At 34.7% G+C, this 20,468-nt stretch overlaps 1 protein-coding gene across 7 annotated transcripts in view; it reads right to left on the reverse strand.

Annotated features, from left to right (window-relative positions):
• AKT3 (AKT serine/threonine kinase 3) overlaps positions 1-20,468 on the reverse strand; it is a 264,755-nt gene that overhangs the window by 51,902 nt on the left and 192,385 nt on the right. For 6 of the 7 annotated variants that reach the window (XR_011490377.1, XM_070474384.1, XM_020905033.2 and 3 more), the window contains 2 exons: positions 9,363-9,485; positions 2,086-2,214 (listed from right to left, as the gene is read on the reverse strand). Coding sequence is in view for 6 of the 7 variants with exons in the window: in XM_070474384.1 (XP_070330485.1) it covers positions 2,086-2,214; positions 9,363-9,485 (252 nt within the window). In the remaining variant the exon portion in view is untranslated. The remainder of the gene's footprint in view (positions 1-2,085; positions 2,215-9,362; positions 9,486-20,468) is intronic. The other variant, XM_070474383.1, reaches the window with a different exon arrangement.

Consider the following 20,468-nt stretch of genomic DNA (forward strand, 5'->3'; position numbering starts at 1 on the left):
GATTATTCCAAATTTGCAATGTACATATATAGCATGTGGCACATAATACATGTTCAATAAATAGTTATCATCATCCATCAAACATAAATGCCTCCCACCTTTGCTCTAGTCACACTAACCTTGTTGGAGTTTGAGGGAAGAACTGAATTTGTGCCTCACAGGTTTTATACTAGCTGCTTCCTGTGTTTGGAAAAGTCGTCCCCTGTATTTTTACAATAGTTGCCTCTTAGCATTCAAGTCCCTGGTTAAACATCACTTTCCCTGAACATCCTATCTGTAGAAGATTTTACTTTCCAAAGAGGGCTACAACAGTATCTCCCATCTCACATGTTTTTGCCATGGAGAGGTGGGATCTATGTCACTACCCTCTTAAATACATGCAGGCTCAGGAATGTTTCAGCATATGCAGAAATGATGTGCAATTCCTGAAATGAAGTCATAAAAGGGAATTCACAGAGAAATGTGTATAGCAGCATTATTGACCAAAACCTAAAAGCAATCCAAATGTCCATCAGCTGCTGAATGGATAGACAAAATGTATTATATTCATACAACATAATATTATTTTGGCCATAAAAAGGAATGAAGTACCAAAAACATGCTAAAGCACGGATGAACCTTGAAAATAAACTAAGTAAAAGAGGCCAGACACAAGAGGCCATGTATTGTATGATTCCATTTGTATGAAATGTTTAGAATAGACACACCTATAGTGACAAAGTAGATTAGTAGTTGTCAAGCAGGAGGGGAGGTTAGGCAGGAGCTAATATGTATGGAGTTTCTTTGTTGGAGTGATGAAAATATTCTGGAATTAGAGAGTGGTGATGGTTGCATTGCACAACTTGGAACATACTACAAACCACTACTATGCACTTCAGAAGGCTGAATTTTATGGTATATGATAATAAAGTTTAAAAAATATACTATGAAGAGAAATTTTTAAAAAATTAATAAAACATTTCTTCATGGCTTACTACGTTAAAAAAAAAAACAAATTGAAGCAGTTTCTAAACTATTCCCTAGGACATTTTAGAACCCAAAGCCAAAACAGTCTAGGCTACTCTGAAGCCACAAGGTTATGAGGAAGCCAGGCCATATGGGGAAGCTGAGGCTTTTGAGAGCCCTGTAAGGCACCAGGTGACAGCATCAACTGTCAGACACCTAAAGCAGGGAGTTTCCAGATTCCGGCCTCCAGCCACAGAGTCACCCACCGCTGTGCCCCATGTATCATAGAGCAGTCATTCCTGCTATCCTGACTCAGAACCTTCGATCACATGAAATGGTTAGGTTTTGCAGTGGTCTGTTTTGCAGTAATAGTAATGAGAACGCTACCTAACACAGCCACCACAACCTCCTTATCTAGCTTCTTTCCCTTCACGACACATATTTATTGCATGACATTATGCTATATATTTATTTTTATTCTGTCACCCTTCACCAGAAGTGAGTTCCCTGAGAGCAGAATCCTTTGTGTCTTGTTTCTATAACCACACACACAGAAGTTTATCCAATATATAGTATATGAATAATGTATATTTGTTGAACAAACAAATCAATCATCACTATGGAATTCTCAGCATGGGAGGGCACTGGTTGAAGCTTGTTTTGGTTTAGCATGATTTCCAAAATGTAGCCACTGTCATTTCATTAACTTTTCCAGTGAAATCTTTTCTAATAATTAAGTATGAAAACCCACAAAATTACAAATACAAATTATCATTGTTTCTTTGTTTCTAAGGAAAATCCAAAATGATTTATAAAACTTCTAACATTCTTGCTGAAGTCACTGAAATATTTAATTTTAATAAGTGAATAAAAATAAGCATAAAAAAAGAAAAAAAAACACATATGGCCAACAAGTAAAAACTGACTTAATTTGATTGCAGTTACCAGTATTTTTGTGCTGATTTATGTATATTTTTGCCCTAGAATACCATGTTAAACAAGTGGGAGTAAAATAGATTTGATTCATGTTGAAATCCAGGTCAAAGTAGTAGACATTGCAGTTTTTTAAAAGCATAAATGGTTTACTTTGCAAAACATCAGTGTTATTTTTATTTTTCTGTAAATGGAAACATAGCCTACCTCTGGTGCCAGATACTCTGGTGTACCACAGAAAGTCTTCATGGTGGCTGCATCAGTGATCCCTTCTTTGCAAAGTCCAAAATCTGTGATTTTTATGTGGCCATCTTTATCCAGCATCAAATTCTCCAACTGCATAGTAAGACAATAGTCTTCAAAAATAGGAAAATACTGTTTTGAAAAATAACTGAATGCTGAGTAAGATATTCTGGAAAGAGGACATAATTAGTCAAAGAACTTTTGATACTTACAAACCCTATAGCTGCCTAATCATGTGTAAAAAGAAATATTTTATCAAATACTTTACAATAATAAACTGATTTTTAAACCCGTGGGAGTAAGAGCCATTATTGTGTATAAGTCCTAAGAACTAAAGTCTAAATTAAGTTTTGAAAGCAAACATCAATCTTCTTTTTTCCTTTTTAAAATAAAGTTTGATCTAAACAATTTCAAAGAGACAAGTATCTTCTTCTAGATATGTAGAGATGGTTTTCAACAATTTCTCTTGGGAGTCTATTTCTATTATAAAATATTTATTTACAGAAATGTTCCTTTGGTGGTGGCTGTAAATCAAACCTAAATCTTATTTTGTAAGGTAAGGCAATATCTTTTCTTGCAGTTATTTGTAACAAAGAAATACCAATCCTTTTAAAGTTGGAACCTCTTTAAACCCATTCATACAAAAACAACAATCTTAAAAGAGATAACCAAATAGCCTCAAGTGAAAAATTAAGCAATGCAAGGGGGAAAAAGAGCTTGTGCAAAGCTAATGCAATTAAAAACAGTAACAATAACTGATCTTACTCTTTCAATCTGAACCTAAAGTTATGATTATCACCATACAGAGATACACATGAGTTCTGAGTTGTCACTTTATAGTCATGTATATCAATGGGGCCCCTAACCCTGCTCAGTCATGTACATATACCTAAGGGAATACATAAGAAATGCATTCACAAAGAAACACATGTGAAAAAATTATATTAGCAGGATGAATGATAATTAACTTATTAGAGGAGTAGGTAACTATTCTACTCCTTAACATGATAATATATGAAAGTGCCTACTCAAACTCTGAAGTCAATATCAAATTCAAAACATAACTCCATATAAGAACATAAATAGATACCAATCTTATAAAATGTGATGATGTTATACTGTTATATATTATCCAGTGTCTTATAAACCAGAAACTAAATACAGTTAAGCAAGCTATGCTCAGTATAGTACTTAAATGTGCTGCCCAATTTAACTCAATGCTCAATACATGTTTCATACACTGCATAGACTTTAGAGAAGTGAGTCTGTTTTGACTTGTCTACAGAGAGCTGAATGAACCCTAAATACATTGTTAAACCTTTTAAAAATGAATATTCTCTTATTTTATCTAAATTTAGGTAGACTGATTCTCTACTAACTGGAACCCAAAAATCAAACCCAATGTGCACAAATGGCAATACGTCCTAAATAGTACAACTGAATAGAAATGTAAAAAAAGAATTTGTCTACTCCTCTTTCCTTTTCTTCTTCATGCTTTTGGTTTTCTCTCTTTTCCCTTTCTCTTGCAAACCAACACTCTCTTCTTCCTCCTACTTCTATCTTGCCATAATGAGAAAGACAAGTATATAATGGAATGTCTGCTGTGTTAAATATACGCTCTGTTCCTAATTTTAAAAAATATGCTTATTGTTCTAACATAGAAATACATTACAATATAAAAACAAAACCTTAAAATGCTATAAAGATCTTTTATAGTACATAAGAATTCTTATGGAGACTTCAAATAATACATAATAATATTAAATAAAATATGTAGTTTAATGTATATCACAACAATTCACTTTATATGCACTGCAAAATAAAACTTTGCATGCACTAATGTGCTAACTGTCCACATTTTGACAAGACTATCTTGCAAAGCATAGATATAGAGTATGAGAATATATACTGTTTTTTAATAAAAAGAACATACATTTTAAAAAATCTTGATCCATACCTAATTATCTAATCTCATCTCCAAGATACCAAGGGTTGAGGGATGAGGAATGAAATGAGATTCAGGGGTAGGATTTGAGTGAAGAACAGGAATAGGATGAAAATGACCAAGAATTCTCAGTTTGCCTACAACTGAGGAGGTTTCCCAGGATGAAGGATCTTTAATAAAAGTTCTACAGCTGGGGAAGTTCCAGGCTAACCACGACAGTTAATCATTCCTTTGTTGTATTAATCAGCTTTGTTATAATGATACAGGAGAAATAAGGTCAGCTTACAGGAGGACTGTGAGAGATGGGGTAGAGGCCACGATAAAGGGGACAAGGTAGCATACTGTGGAGGAGGCAGTTGAGGGCAATGTGGGTGAGATTATGGAATCGAGTCAGAGCTTAAATGTAAATTCAAGTTCTACCCCTCACCCGCTGTGTAACCTTGGGTATGCTATTGATATCTATGCATCTCAACTTGATCTATAACACACAGGTAAATAACAGTAACAATCCAATGTGACTGTTCTGAGAATTAAATGATAGTGAATGGAGAACTTAATCAACAAATGTATTGATCATTTACTAAACATGGAGGGTTTAATGGCTGATTTATAATTTATCAACATGGTATGTGTTCTTCTAGACAACACCGTATGTTAAAGGAAAGAGCAAAATTCAGAAATGGAACCCTATAAAAATTTTTGATCAGCTCAGTAACCTCATTTAAAACAGTTTTTAATATGCAACAATTTCTTTTGAATAAAAACCAAAAAAAATTTTACAATTTTTGAGCCAGTTATTTTATAATGGTGTCCACTTTCTTCCATCAATTACTATTCTTCTCTCACTATCCTGAAATGTCATTTGGCTGAGCATGAAAGACAAAAACAACTTGTCTATCAGTATGAAAAAATAGAAATGCATCACCTTAAAAAAATGATATCCCCAAATCTAATCTTATAAAGAGGTAAATCGGGGGTAATTAAATATCCTGTCTGGTTAAAAACATAAATGAGTTTATGCAGATGCATAACAAAGATTTCATTAAATATGAGAACCATTAGTGCTGCGATTCACAAAGGTGAAGGATACACAGAATTACCTGGAAATCTTTCAAAAGCAGACCAATGACTTAAAGATATAAAAAAACACCTGGAAATCACTTCCTTAGCGCGCGTGACATTAACATAAGAAGATTCAGTCAAATTATTTTTAGGAATCTTTCCACTGTGTAAAGGAGGAATAAAAATGTTTATAAATGGTCTTTCTTTGGTTCTCTCTCCTAAATCGAATGCTTTCCTTCTTCCTTTTTTTTCAAACCATAAAAGGAATAATGTACACCATAACTGCCTGTTCAGGTACTCTCTATTATAAAACATTAAATGCATCTGTTTTCTCTCCACTATCAGTCTTAGCATCCGGGATTGAGGTCGGGGCAGGATTGATGATACTTAATGGATACATCCACTGGCAAAAGCAATGTATGAAGTTAAATAGGAAGTGTGAAAGAAAAGAGTATACATTCAAAATCTGGGTAATGCTTACTATTTGTATCAGAGGGTTGTTTGTTATCTAATAGTTCATACTTTGAGAAAACAAATATACTAAACATATATGTCCCAGAATTTCCATTTAAAAAAGGCAACATTTTTTATCGAGTTGAACTGGACAAAAATTATTTGACAGAGGATCTTGATTTGGTAGGTTTTGAAATTTTTTTTCCCCTGTGCTTCGTTAACAAGAAATGACAGCAAGAAAATACTACGCTCCTTTCTGCTCTTGCTGGTGCCTAGAATAAAATTAAACTCTTGCTATTAGAAAGTTTACAAATTTTTAACTTCTAAGTTTTTAAAAGCTTTCTAATATACAATTCATATATCATATATTCTAATATCTAGCTATGTAAAATACACACACACACACACACACATATATATATATATATCTTTTAGGTCTCATTTTAATTATATGCTGACATTTTGTGATTAAGCAAAGGAATGATAGTAGCAGTTTCTAAGGGCTCTGACAACTATTGTAGCAACACAAACAAGTCCCAGCACTCACTCTTACAATCCCATTTTAGCACAGTTATATCAGTACCAAGACTGCCTCAGGCCCAAGAATACAGTAAGGAATTCCTCCCCTGCACCCTGCATATTTAGGTTTATGGGCATCAAAGTGCCAAATGTTGTGACCCGTATGAACTTAATGACCATGGGATTAGGACAGTGCATTAAAATGCCAAAAGGAAATCTTTGAACCTTCCTAAACTGGAAAAAGAATTCACAATATACAATAGCAGAGATCCTACCTAGACTTGGGTTTCAGAGTTACTACATTTAAGAATTTCCTACACTTGAGGAATATAGCCCAATAGTACATGTGAATGTTAGAAATGGAAGGGATTCATAGCAGCAATGGCTGAACATTTTTATAAAAGAGGAAATCCAGAGTAGTTAGAAGTGGGAGTTAGAGGATGTGCCTTGAATATACTTAAAACATTCCTTATTTTGGGCAGCTTTATTCAAATTTTAGATTTACAAAGATCCCCTAGAGTTAATCCAATGCATCCCCCCACCTAAAGTTCATTTCATTTCTAGACAGGCCGATTGGTATAATAAAAAGAACATCCTACCTGGAGCTAGGATTCATGGAATCCAACAATCTTGACTATGTTACCAATTTAGTCCATTATTTCAAGAAAATCACTTACTAGGTTTCAAGTCTTCAGTGACCTCAGCTGTAAATTATGGGTCAGCTCTGAATTTCTACAACTGTACCTAAAGATCTCATTCTATCATGAAACAATATGGATATAAATAACACTTGTACAAATTTTGAACGTCTGACTTATAATATCCATTCTTCTTTGTGTAAATTCCATGGATCCTGTCCAATGCTACACATTTACTTAGACCTTTAAGTTAAAGCTATATTACAACAGAAATAAATTTAGAGAGGAGAGGTCACTTAATTGTCTAGTAGTTGATGGTCTATTTACATACTAACTACATGACTGGTATTCACATTGCAGGCTAATAAATTTAGTCTAATTTCATCTCCAGAAAGGACAGAGCAACAAAACTCATTAAATGAGTGTCAACGTACTGATAAGTTGATTAATGAGAAATGATATCAGTATCAGTGGAGATACTGATCAAAATCATCCCAATTATATCATTCCTTTTCAATGCTATCAATCAAGTGAGCATTCTTTTGTTTCTTTAGACTAATTATTTGAGCTTTAAGCATTTTGGATATATTACTAAGTACTTCAAAACTGTTCTCCTTTTCTTAAATCCAGGAAGTCCTCCCCCTTATCCTTACAAATAGGATTCAGAAAATATAAAGTTGGGGGGGGGGGGGAGATCAAGCAGAAAAGAGCTAACTACTTCTAAGTAAATATGAAAATGACATATAACATAAGTTTTTTCATACCATATAATTAAATTCTTTTTTAAAAATTCAGATTTAAGACATTTAAACATTATAGGATTATTTGGCCATGCAGACATCAGATACAGGGATGCTGAATTCTGCTACTCCTGGCTATAAAAGCTGCAGGCTAAGACAATCATACTGTTGATTTATATCCATCTCTGATCTATTTTGGCACTTAGTTGATCATCTCTGATATAGATATAGTATAAAAATGTTTTCTAAAAATAGAATTTCATAGCTTGTTTCATAAATAACATGTTAAGAAATAAAATGAGAAAATAATATAAAAACTGTAATGATGCTATACAGACATACACACTATATTTCACTGTCATCATGTAAAGTAATATTTTTTGAGATAGTTACTTCTTAGGGATCATTCATAATACAAAGGTACATGATAGCAACATCTTGAAATAACTTAGACAACTAGTTAAGTAATTAGATAATTTAAGAATCAGAGGTGCTTGAAAGCAAGTGAATGGGAGTGAGGGGTAACTGTGACTTCTCTCAGGTGCTGTAATATGTAGATATATACCTCATTACCTGGTGGTTCAGATGGTAAAAGAATCTGCCTGCAACGTGAGAGATCAGGGTTCGATCTCTGGGTTGCGAAGATCCCCTGGAGAAGGGAATGACTACACACTCCAGTATTCTTGCCTGGAGAATTCCATGGACAGAGGAGCCTGCAGACTACAGTCCACGAGGTCACACAGAGTTGGACATAACTGAGCAACTAACATGCATACCTCATTTCCCACAAACAGCATTTCATAAAAGACTAAAATAACTTCTATTTCTACAAGCAGAATTATACTTTAAATGAACTCATACTTGATAAACAAAGCAATTCTGTGTCAGACTTTAATAGGTCAAGATTATCATATGATTTACTTTTTAAGAAAGTAAGATGGTCACATTTAGAACCTGTTCAGAGTTGTGCCAGGGTACAAATTTCCTTAACGTGGCCAATCTAAATGAAAACAGTGTCGTGAGAATTACTACTGCCTTTTATGAGCTACTCCAAGGGTCAGCAAAATATGGCCTGGGGGCGAAATCTTGTCTACTGCCTGTTTTTGTAATTAAAGTTTTACTGGAACACAGCCAGACATGCTCATTTACATACTGCCCTTGGCTGCTTTCATCCTACAACAGCAGCACTGAGGAGTTGCAAAGATACAGTAAGAGCAGCAATGCCTAGAATATTTACTATCTGGGCTTCACAGAAAGTTTGCCAGTTCCGGAGCTATTCCGAGGGTCTTGTCAGAAAGAAACTTAAGAGACATACAGTCATTATTACTGATAAAACAAACACAGTGTTTTTTAAAAATGGAAACTAAATAAATTGATAAAAGGCTATATTAAAGTGCTTCAGCTCTTTAAGCCCACTAAATATTCAAAGTCAAAATCAAATATTTGATTTTAAAACCAAAACCTTCCCCTAAATAATCTTATCTACTATAAAAAGTTTCTTCATAATACATCACAGGATGCTAGAATATAATAATGAAATTGATTTTAAAATGTCACTTGCAAAGAGACTAGACATTGAATCAGATGTTTAACATTACTCATTACACTAACAGAAGAGTGGAACTATTACTGGTAGATCGTTTTGATCAGAGCAGTCGAACAGAACTTATTTTGCATGTCAAAAACTTGGACATAAAAAGAACTACACATTTACCAGTGAATGAAACTTCCTGTCAGATACAGTGAACCACATTCTTAAAGTGTTGTTGTTTTTTTTTTCCCCAACTAGATCTTCTTTTCTTCAAAGTGTGTAACTTTGTAATTACTTTGTGTTTGTCCCTATAGTCTCTGCAGAAACAAACTCTGATTACTTTTCTTTTTTACCTTGAGATCACGGTACACAATCTTTCCGGAATGTAGATAGTCCAAGGCAGAGACAATTTCTGCACCATAGAAACGTGTGCGGTCCTCGGAGAACACCCGCTCTCTCGACAAATGGAAAAACAGCTGCAGGGTAAACAGCAGGGACAGGACTGTAATAATTACTGATTTAGTGGGGGAAATTAACACAAACATAAAACACCTCTCATCACCATATTGTGATGATAGATAGTGTACTCTCAGTGGACACTGAGCACTCTTAGACAGCAGCTGGCTTATCTTTTCCAGGTTTCCAAGGGGAGACTGAGAGCTGTTAAATCAGCGCTTTAATCAATATACCAATCTTGTTTAAGGCATTCTGTTTGCTACCCATTTAACCTTCAGTTACCAGAGGAAAAAGTATGCATCATCAGATTACATCTCCTCCATATACTGTTGCTTCAACTCTTTCAAGGATTAGGTACTGAGACTTTATTAAAATAAATGAACATAAGCAGAGATGCAACATTTCTACTTAATTATCTGCTTCACACTTGATTTCAAAGAAAGGACTGCAGGTTTGTGGAATCTTATTTATATGAACTTGTTAAATTCTACAACTCTTGATTCATCATGATATCTTTTCCACAATGAGAAATTGGGAGGCTTTTACATTTTCAATTTATTTTAGTAATGCCCAAAAGGTACTGAGAAGCTCCCATTATTCCCTTAATAATTCTCAATGTATATTCTTCCTATTTTAACAATAATTACCTATGACACCATCTTTTCACATGTAATCACTTAAAACGATAAGCCCATCCATTTCCTGTCAATCACCTAAAAGGACACTTCCAACTCATCAGTCAACAAGTATTTACTGAGTGCTCATTGTGGTCAAGCATCCAGCTCTCCATTTAGACAAGCTGTTTGTTTAAGAAACTGCCTGTTTCATCTCTCAGTTCAACCATGTATATGAGAAAGGAGCCGGTTCTATGCACTATGAATTGATTACTGACCTTTTTGTTGTACTGTTTCACTGTATTAAGAAATCCATCATGAACAACCAAAGAGTGTTTGCAGTGCTGAGTACATTGCCAGTATCACAGTAGGTACTTAATACATGTCTTTGATTAAAAGTGATGAACCAGTCAGTGTATCCTTGATTGCAAGATCAGAAATGAACTATAACTTCACAGGGATTACTTCTACAAACTGCTTCTACAAATTTATAAGAATTATGGTTAACCAAGATTTCTTTCTCACGCACCAAATCATAATCTAGGTAACAGAAAGTAGGTTCCTTATAGATTCCGTCTTCCCTTTTCACGGGGAAGAAAATGGCAACCCACTCCAGTACTCTTGCCTGGAAAATCCCATGGACAGAGGATCCTGGTAGGCTACAGTCCATGGTGTCGCAAAGAGCTGGACACGACTGAGCGACTTCACTTTCTTTTCACTTTCCCCTTTCCCACTTCCAACTCCACTTAAGAGTCTATCACTAAGATAAAAATTAATGCATAACCCATTCTCCCAATAAAGAGAGGGACTTAACATCATGAAACTATTGCCAAAAAACACTCGTTCAATGTTAATTACAGTAAAACTAAAGTATTTGGCAGACAGTCTCTAAACTTTAATGTTCTCTACTATACTGTCATATTTCATCAAGTCTAAGATGCTGCTGATTGTAACTTCACTAACATTTTATGTTAAGACCAAGAAAGAAAAAAAATGATGTGAATTAAAACTATAACACATCATCAAATATAAAAGGCCTTCCAACTGAAGAAATTATTCAGTGTCTTATAAATAACCAAATATACTATGCCCAAAATCATACCAATGTATAATTGGTATGTTTATAAGGGATATGCTTCAAAATTGATTCATCTTACATAGGCAAATACATGCTATTAACAGGGTTTCCCTGGTGGCTCAGATGATAATGAATCTGCCTGCAATGTGGAAGACCTGGATTTGATCCCTGGGTCAGGAAGATCCCCTGGAGAAGGGAATGGCTACCCACTCCAGTACTCTTACCTGGAGAATTCCATGGCAAGAGGAGCCTGGCAGGCTACAGTCCATGGGGTCACAAAGAGTCAGACATGACTGAGCCCTAACACTTGCACTTTTCACTTCATGCTATTAATACACTACTATTCAAACAAAGACAGGAAGTAGAAAGAAGCATGGAGCATCTGAAATCCTTCTAGGGCAAAGTAATTTCTATCATCCTTTAATACAAGATATGACTAATTTTGATGAAGAAACCCCTGTGATCTCTATGGTGATTTATGGTAGTGTTCTAATGAGATTAAAATAGTGGTTAGATTTCTAAACTTTCTTCATATAATGTCAAGCCTAGTACCCACTCATCTTCTATACAAAATATATAGATCCTCCCTAAATCAACATAATATATGCAGGCTTCTAGATCTTTATTTAGATCATAAATCTTCAATTTGTCTCCCAGCCAATTTCTGTAAAAATATCAGCTAAAAAAAAAAAAAAAAGAAACTACTTAAGGAGAAGAAACCTATTTATTTCCCAGTCTGCTGTTCTCGGATGTCCATCCTTGCTACTTTATGTACCTTACTCTTTTCCAGTAGTCATGTATGGATGTGAGAGTTGGACCATAAAGAAAGCTGAGTGCAGAAGAAGTGATGCTTTTGAACTGTGGTGTTGGAGAAGACTCTTGAGAGTCCCCTGGACTGCAAGGAGATCCAACCAGTCAATCCTAAAGGAAATCAGTCCTGAATATTCATTGGAAGGACTGATGCTGAAGCTGAAACGCTAATACTTTGGCCACCTGATGAGAAGAATTGACTCATTGGAAAAGACCCTGATGATAGGAAAGATTGAAGGCGGGAGAAGGGGACGACAGAGGATGAGATGGTTGGACGGCATCACCGACAATGACAGAACTTAAGCAAAAAAAAAAGATGAGGTCAGGCTGTTTAGGACCTGGACTTCCATGATGTGGTTTAGAGATTAACTCTGCAGATAAAGAGTGTCAAAGATATTTGGGTCCAAAATTAGCCTAATTTTAAACAGACAACTCTGGCAGCAAGGAGAGAATCAATTTAAAATCTGAGGGACTTCCCTGGGGGCTCAGTGGTTAAGGCTGTGCACTCCCAATGCAGGGAGCCCAAGTTCATTCTCTGGTCAGGGAACTAGATCCCACATGTCACAACTAAAGACCCAAACACCGCAACTAAGACCCAGCACAGCCAAACAAACAAATAAATATTTTAAAAAGTAAAAAACAAACAAACAGAGACTAGAGTAGTCAGGTAAAACAATTCATAAAGTGCAGCAGAAGTTACTAAATGCCAATTCAGTGTTGTAAAAAGCTGCAGACACAATGGAGGGAATTGTATCAATCTGAAAGAATTTAACTATCTGGTTAGAAAAACCAGACATATATAATTACATTAAAAATACATAATTTTAAAATAGCACACTTTAAGAAGTAAGTAAGTATCTTTGGTAGTATAAGAAGCTACCTTTAAGCTGGTTAAGAGCTTCTGAGGAACCTTAACTAGAGCAGTAGTACCAGATATTTCAAGAGAGTCAGTATCCCAAGGGGAATTAGCATGTGCCATTTGGGCAAGGGCAGAAAGAGTTCTGAGGTTTCCAGCAGTGTGTTGCGTTGTTGCCAGCAGTGTAAGGAAAGGAATGGCGCTGGGAACAGAGGAGCAACGGCTTTTATCTTGACCCATTGACATTTAAATAAGAACTATAGCACAGTTCAGTACTATGGGACCAAATGGTACAGAGATAAATATGAGTCAGGATGCTGTTAACATCAAGGAAGCAAAATTGTTGTTCAGTCGCCAAGTCATGTCCAACTCTGTAACCCCATGGACTGTAGCATGCCAGGCCTCCCTGTTTCTCAGGCTCTCCTAGAGTTTGCCCAAGTTCATGTCCATTGAATTGGTGATGACAATCTGATGCTGGGAGGCAAGATATAGACCAGAAATTTAGTAGAAACTGAAACAGAATTAAGTCAGAATTTTAGGGTATCATGACAGGGATAAGGACAGGGAAAAGAGGCAGAACAGGATATTAAGATAACGTCCTAAAAGAAATACAAAAGAAAAAAATATATGATACTTGAAGAATAAAGGATACAAAAGTTTCACCAAGAAAATTAACATTTATCAGACAAAGGAATTGGGTCATCTGTTATCTTTTAGGAAAGGGGTATCACACTTAGGTGGGCCAAGAAGAGAATATAAACTAGAAATGGTACATGACTCCTTTAGAAAAAAATGAATGAGATGAGCCAAGGTGTTACTGAAACATTTTTTCTCAATACATAAATGCTTTCAAGAAAACTTTTGCCTGAAGAAATGACAGATGCTATAAAGCTACAATTCATATGGAACAGGCCCATATCTGGAGAAAAACATGATCCGAAAGGATACACGCACCCCAATGTTCGCTGCGGCACTGCTGACAACAGCCAACACAGGGAAGCAACTTAAACGTCCACTGACAGAGGAGTGGATAAGGAAGACGTGCATATACAAAACGGAACACAGCGCAGCCGCTGCAAAGAATGGAGTAATGCCATCTGTGGCAACGTGGACAGACTGAGACAGTGTCATACTAAGGAAGTCAGTCAGCCAGTGAAGAACAAGCACTGTATGACACCCCATATATGCGGAATCTAAAAGGAAATGGTACAAATGAATTTACTTACAAAACAGAAAGACTCACAACCTTAGAAAATGAAGTTTAGATTGCCGGGGGGAAGGGATAGTTAGGAACTTTGGGAAGGTCAAGTACACACTGCTATATTTAAAATGGATAACCAACAAGGACCTACTGTATAGCACATGGAACTCTGTTCAAGGTTATGTGCCTGCATGGATGGGAGCAGGGTTTGGGGGGAGAATGGGTACACGTATATGTATGGCTGAGTCCCTCTGCTATTCACCAGAACTATCACAACACTGTTAATGGGCTCTACCCCAATATAAATAAGAGGTTACGGCTTGGGAAAAAAAAGAAATATCGATGATATAATAGGTTACTTTATAAAAAGTTAAAATATGGTGAAGTTGATAATTATATATGATAAAGTATATGGGGAAAATGACCATTTAAAAAATGGTGCCACAATATTCACTTAACTTTGGAGAAAAGTAAAATTTTATTTTCACTTCACATCATAACAAAATTAATTTCATGTAATTCATAAACTAGAGAATATGAACCAATAGTTTCCTGATCTCAGGATGCAAGAGGAAACAGAATCATAAAAGAAGGAAGTGGTAGAATTAACTACATGAAAGAGCAAAAATGTAAATTGAATATTTATGACAAATACTACAGTGTATACGCATAATATATAGAGAAATCATATTAACACTAAAACAAAAGGGGAAAAAAGAGAAAGGGCAAAGACAACATAAGAGGAATACAAATTATTATAGTATGTATTATACCACCTTATAATAATCAATGAAGTAGAGATAAAACATATATGAAACAATTTAATACTTCAAGAAATATCATTATCAGTGAAAGTGTGAAGAGATACACACTGGTAGCTAGAATGTAAACATAAACCCTTTGTAGGACAACTGGCAATAGATATCGAACTAATTTTTAAAATACAGTTGTTCCTCTTAAAATTTCCTTAAAAAAAAGGCAATGTAGAAATCTCCTACACAAGGATATTCTTGCACAGTATATATGACAAAAATGTGAAAACAGACTTTCAATCATGTTGAACATGTTTTAAATTAGATTTCTTTTATCTAACACAACAAAATAAATTTTAGATATAACTGACAGCTAAATATAAAATATGAAACTAATTAAAAAAGGCAGAAAACAAAAATAAAAAGTTCATGGGACTAGACTTACCCTTTTGCCCGAAGCAACTAAACACAAATATTATAAGGAATAAATGAAAATTGAGAAAAATATACAACAGAACTCTTTTTAGGTAGTGGACAATAGGCGGTGCAAGACTATGATCCCTGTGAAAACAAAAGTAGTGAGTCCTAAAATCGCCTGCTTTCTGTCTGGAGGCATTTTCTAGAATGTTATACAGTAAAGAACATACCAACCATAACACAGATGTCTCACTGTTGGAAAAGAAATATCAGATTTTGAGGTGGGTGAGATGGGTGAGGTGGGCAGCATTAGCAGGACAGAATACCAGTGAGGAAGAAGCTATGCAATGTACACAGTTGTCTGCATCTGATACCGAGTTATGCACGTAGAAGAATAAGCAGAGGAGCAGGGATCTCTATGCCAAATAATCCCCAGACCTGAGAGAAATTCCATTTCTAATCAGTCATTAGGGTGTCATTACCGAACACAGAGGCATTCAGTAGATATTTCAAAGAAGTCAGAGTAAAAGCTAAACCTACATTAACAAAGCTAACAAACAAGACTGTAGAATATCATATTTGTAAAAAACTACTCTCCAGAATAAGATGTAATAGTCTTACTCTTTGAAGGAAGACAACACAATCTAAACACTTAACGTAAAATTCAAAGGATCCAATCAACAGTTACTAGACATGAGAAGATGCAGGAAAATATGATGCATCACCAACAAAAAAAATAGTCATTAGACATAGACTTTAAAAAATAACAAGAGATGATGGAATTAACATACAGTAACTTTAAAGAAGCACATGAACATAAATAAGAGATAATGGGAAATAAATAGGACTTTTAAAGATGAAACATGTAATACCTGAATAAAAATTTTATTAGATGGGATAAACAACAGATTAGACACTGCAAGAGAAAAGATCAATGAACATGAAATTATAGCAGAAGAAAACTATATGAACTGTACCTAAAAAACAAAAAAAGGGACTCAGTGACCTGTTGCATAGTATCAAGCAGTCTAACATGTGAATAACACCAGATCCTGAAAGACAGAGGGAGACATCTGCAAAATAAAGCCTGAATTTTTCTAAATTAGGAAAAAAAAGATAAATGTACAGACTAAGTATTCCAATGAAACCCAATGAGATGAAAACTCACAATCATGCATGAATACTAAGAACATAACCAAAATAACCAGTCAGATCACAGTAAAATTGCTAAAAAACTGGCGATAAGCAGAAAGTCATTAAAAAATTCTGAAGGGGAAGAAAACAATACACACAGCAAATAGGAGACTTCTCCTCAGAAACTATATAAGCAAACGAACAATGGAAAAACAAGTTCAAATTGCTAAAAGAAAAAAAAAAATCCCATATCCTAAAATCCTGCATCCAGTGGAATTATCTATAAAGTATAAAGGTTAGAGACTTTGTTTTGATCACAACTGAATAACAGATAACAGATTTATACTCCCTTCTTCAACAATTAGGAAAACATACAAAAGAAATAAAACAAGGAAATCTATACATCAAGTATTACACTTCAAGGTACACTGACCCCAAAGAAAAGGGAAACAAGAAAAAGGAAACAATTAATGGTTGTTTGAGCGACCATATAGAATGCAACACAGGGAGGGAAAATCAAAGAGAACTTGGGGGATCCTTGAATTGAGTTCAGAGACTGGGGAGACCAAAGTAGCTATAATTCATGAGACAGAAAACCACAGAAAGGAGAGCTCCAGGGACCTGCAATGAATTGCCTTGAGTCTTACTAATCAGCACATGTATATAAGGAAAATTCCAAGGTCAGGGAAAGAGCCATTGGAAAGAATCAGGTGAAAAAAAAAAAAATCACAGCTCATCGAGCTAAAAATACTTTGTTTTCAGCAGGCAAAATGGAAAAAGTTCTTAAGAAATGTGGTGCCCAGTGGAGTCCTTGAATACACCGCCTCTGCAGTGCAGCAGTATTAGTGTTAGAGAAAAGGCCACACACACGTGTCAAACTGATTTTTGACAAAGGTGTCAAGGTCATTCAATGGGACTTTTCAACAATAGATGCTGGAATAAGCAGATATCCACAGGAGATTTAAAAAAAAAAAAAAGAACCTCAATTCTTAGCTCACAGTATACATAAAAATAAAACATCATAAAACTAAATGTGGTAGATACAACTATAAAAGTTATAAAAGGAAATACAGGAGAAAATGTTTGTGATCCAGGACAGACAAAGATTTCTTAAACAATATTTTTTTTAATTAATAAATTGGATTTCAAAATTTAAAACTCCTGTTGCTCAAAAATATCACTGAAACAATGAAAAGGCAAGGTACAGTCTATGATTTCCTTAAATGTGACACCATGTCTTCATGCCATTTACTAATTACATAGCACAGTGACTAGCTTGTAGCATGCAGTCAGTAAAGAGCAATAAATACATAAATAAAACATTTTATCAATTGAAATAACTTTCTGACTTTTCTACAATGAATATGCATTATTGTTACTTTCATAATGGAGAAAATTATATAAAGATTTCAATTAAAATACTATCGATTCTTTTAGCAATTTAGGCTTTTGACAATTTTTTGTTGGCAGAAGCTCAGGACAAAGAGGAAGACTATACAAGTACTCTATAGTTTCGCATCCTCAGCAACAAGCCTAGTATGTGAGCACATTATATGCTTAATAAATGTACTGCAGAGAATAAAGTTAAATTCAAAAACACTTTCCAAAAAAAAACAAAAAAAAATACTTTTCAAAGAATTATTTGTAAGAAAAATAAGGCTTAAAGTTTTAAAGGTAAAGTGTTTTTTATTAGAAACATTAAAAAGACTACAACTAAACAATTTTGTTTTTGTTAAAAAAAAAAAAAAAGAATGATTTGCTCCTCAAGGAAGAAGCACATCTTCAGAAGTTTGACTTTCTTTAGCAATGACTACATGTTTTTTGGTTGTGTTTTGTGGTTAATAATGCTGTGAGAATAGAGTAAGGCAAATAGACTGTTTAATGATTTAAATAAACAAGCCAAGATTTCATCACAAACCCAGAATGCTTATCTTGAAAACAAATTACTGTATTTTGAAAACTATGCAACAAACTTTCAAAAAAAAGTAAACATCTGAACTTAAACAATATCCTGAGAATTAACACAATCTAAGACTTTAAACCAAACCATATTTTTCTTGCAAATATTATCAGTATATACAAACTTTAGTCATCCTTTCGTAATGGCAAAATGTAAGTTAATAGAGAAAATAACAAAATAGGTTCAATACAAGTCAATAATTTCAATGATTACATTCATTATCATAATACTGATGAGCTCAGAACCCGAATACTCTAAAGACAACTAATTAAGCAACAAGACATGGCAGTCTGCGCAATAATGCTGATTAACACATCCCTTGAGTTTACAAAAAACCTCAGATGAAAAGAATGTCTCAAGCTCACATACAGGACAATTCATCAACAATACTGTCCTAGACCATTTGGGTTGCCGTAACAGATTATCACAGACTGGGTGGATTATAAAAGTGAAAGTGAAAGTTGCTCAGTAAGTCTGACTCTTTGAGACCCCATGGACTTATATAGTCCATGGAATTCTCCAGGCCAGAATACTGGGCCACACAAATTTATTTCTCATAATTCTGGAGGCTGAGAAATATAAGATCAATGCAATGGCAAACTCAGTGTCTATTTCCTGGTTCACAGACAGCTGTCTTTTCACTGTGTCCTCAGGTTGGGGAAGGAGCAACTGAACTCTGAGCTGTCCTTTATGAAAGTTAAAGTTGCTCAGTCATGTCTGACTCTTTGCAACCCCATGGACATATAGTCCAAGGACTTCTTCAGGCCAGAATACTGGAGTGGGTAGCCTTTCCCTTTTCCAAGGGATCTTCCCAACCCAGGGATTGAACCCAGGTTTCCTGCATTGCAGGCGAATTCTTTACTAGCTGAGCACAAGGAAAGCCCAAGAATACTGGAGTGGGTAGCCTATCCCTTCTCCAGCAGATCTTCCCCACCCAGGCATCAAACCGGGGTCTCCTGCATTGCAGGCAGATTCTTTACCAGCTGAGCTATCAGGGTAACCGTGAGATGTCCTTTACAAGAGCACTAATTCCATTCATGAGGATTCCACCTTCATGACCTAATCAGCCCAAAGACTGTTTCAAGTGCCATCACAATGAGGATTAGGTTTTCACTTATGAGTTTGGGAGGGAAAGATTCAGTCTGTAGTAAATACTACACTCACAACTGGAATGGTATTAGTTATACAATAAAACATTTGAACATGTACTTTTACAGGATCAAATAAAAGTACACCTACATTTAATAGATAATACATTTTGTTTTCTAGATCTTGTCTATTCTTTTCACAAGCTAAACTCCATAGTTTCTATGCATTTTGCATAGAAAACTTAATGTAATGTAAATTTATATTTAGTGCTTGAAGAGTTTCTTTCAGAAAAGATAGTGATCTAGACAAAAATATTAAAATGTCATTTTAATAAATAGTTCAATATTACATTTCTTAAAATACAAATTAAGCTGTTAGGATGCTATAAGAGAATTAAAAGTGATTTAAAGTCAGGTGGCTGGACTTATAGTTATTTGGCTAAAAATTTCCAGCTAAATTACCTCAAGCCCTAAGAAATGCAATGTTGGTTTAACATTAAAAAACAAAAAAAAATGAAATTCAAGATACTACCAGAATACAGAAGAAAAACCACATGATCATCCCAACAGATACAGAAAAATAATCTGACAAAAGTTTACATTCTATTATTTAAAAAAAAAAAACTCAGGAAAAGAGGAATAAAAAGGAACTTATTCAACTTGTTAAAGTATTCATAATACTTTAATAAAGTCTTAACAGTGAGGGTATAAATGCATTTGCCTTAAGATCTGGTATAAGGTAAAGATGATTGCTCTTACCTTCCTATTTAACACTGTTCTGAAGGTCTTAGCTTAATAACACAAGAAAAAGATAGAAAACCTATTGAGGTTGAAAAAAGAGGAAGTAAAATTGTCTTTGTTTCCATATGATGTGATTATCCACAAAGAGAATCTCAACATACTATGAACAAGCAAATAAACTTTGAGAGAGGATGCAGGATTCAAGGCTAATAAGTAAATATCAACTGTATTTCTAAATGCAACAAACAACTCATTTTTGAGACTTCAAACAAATCATTTATAGTAAAGAAAACACATACAATAAATAAGGATAAATGTAACAAAAAATGTTCAGGTCCTGTTCTCTAAAAAC

This window comes from Odocoileus virginianus, chromosome 11 (assembly GCF_023699985.2).
Source record: "Odocoileus virginianus isolate 20LAN1187 ecotype Illinois chromosome 11, Ovbor_1.2, whole genome shotgun sequence".
NCBI classification, from domain to species: Eukaryota; Metazoa; Chordata; class Mammalia; order Artiodactyla; family Cervidae; genus Odocoileus; species Odocoileus virginianus.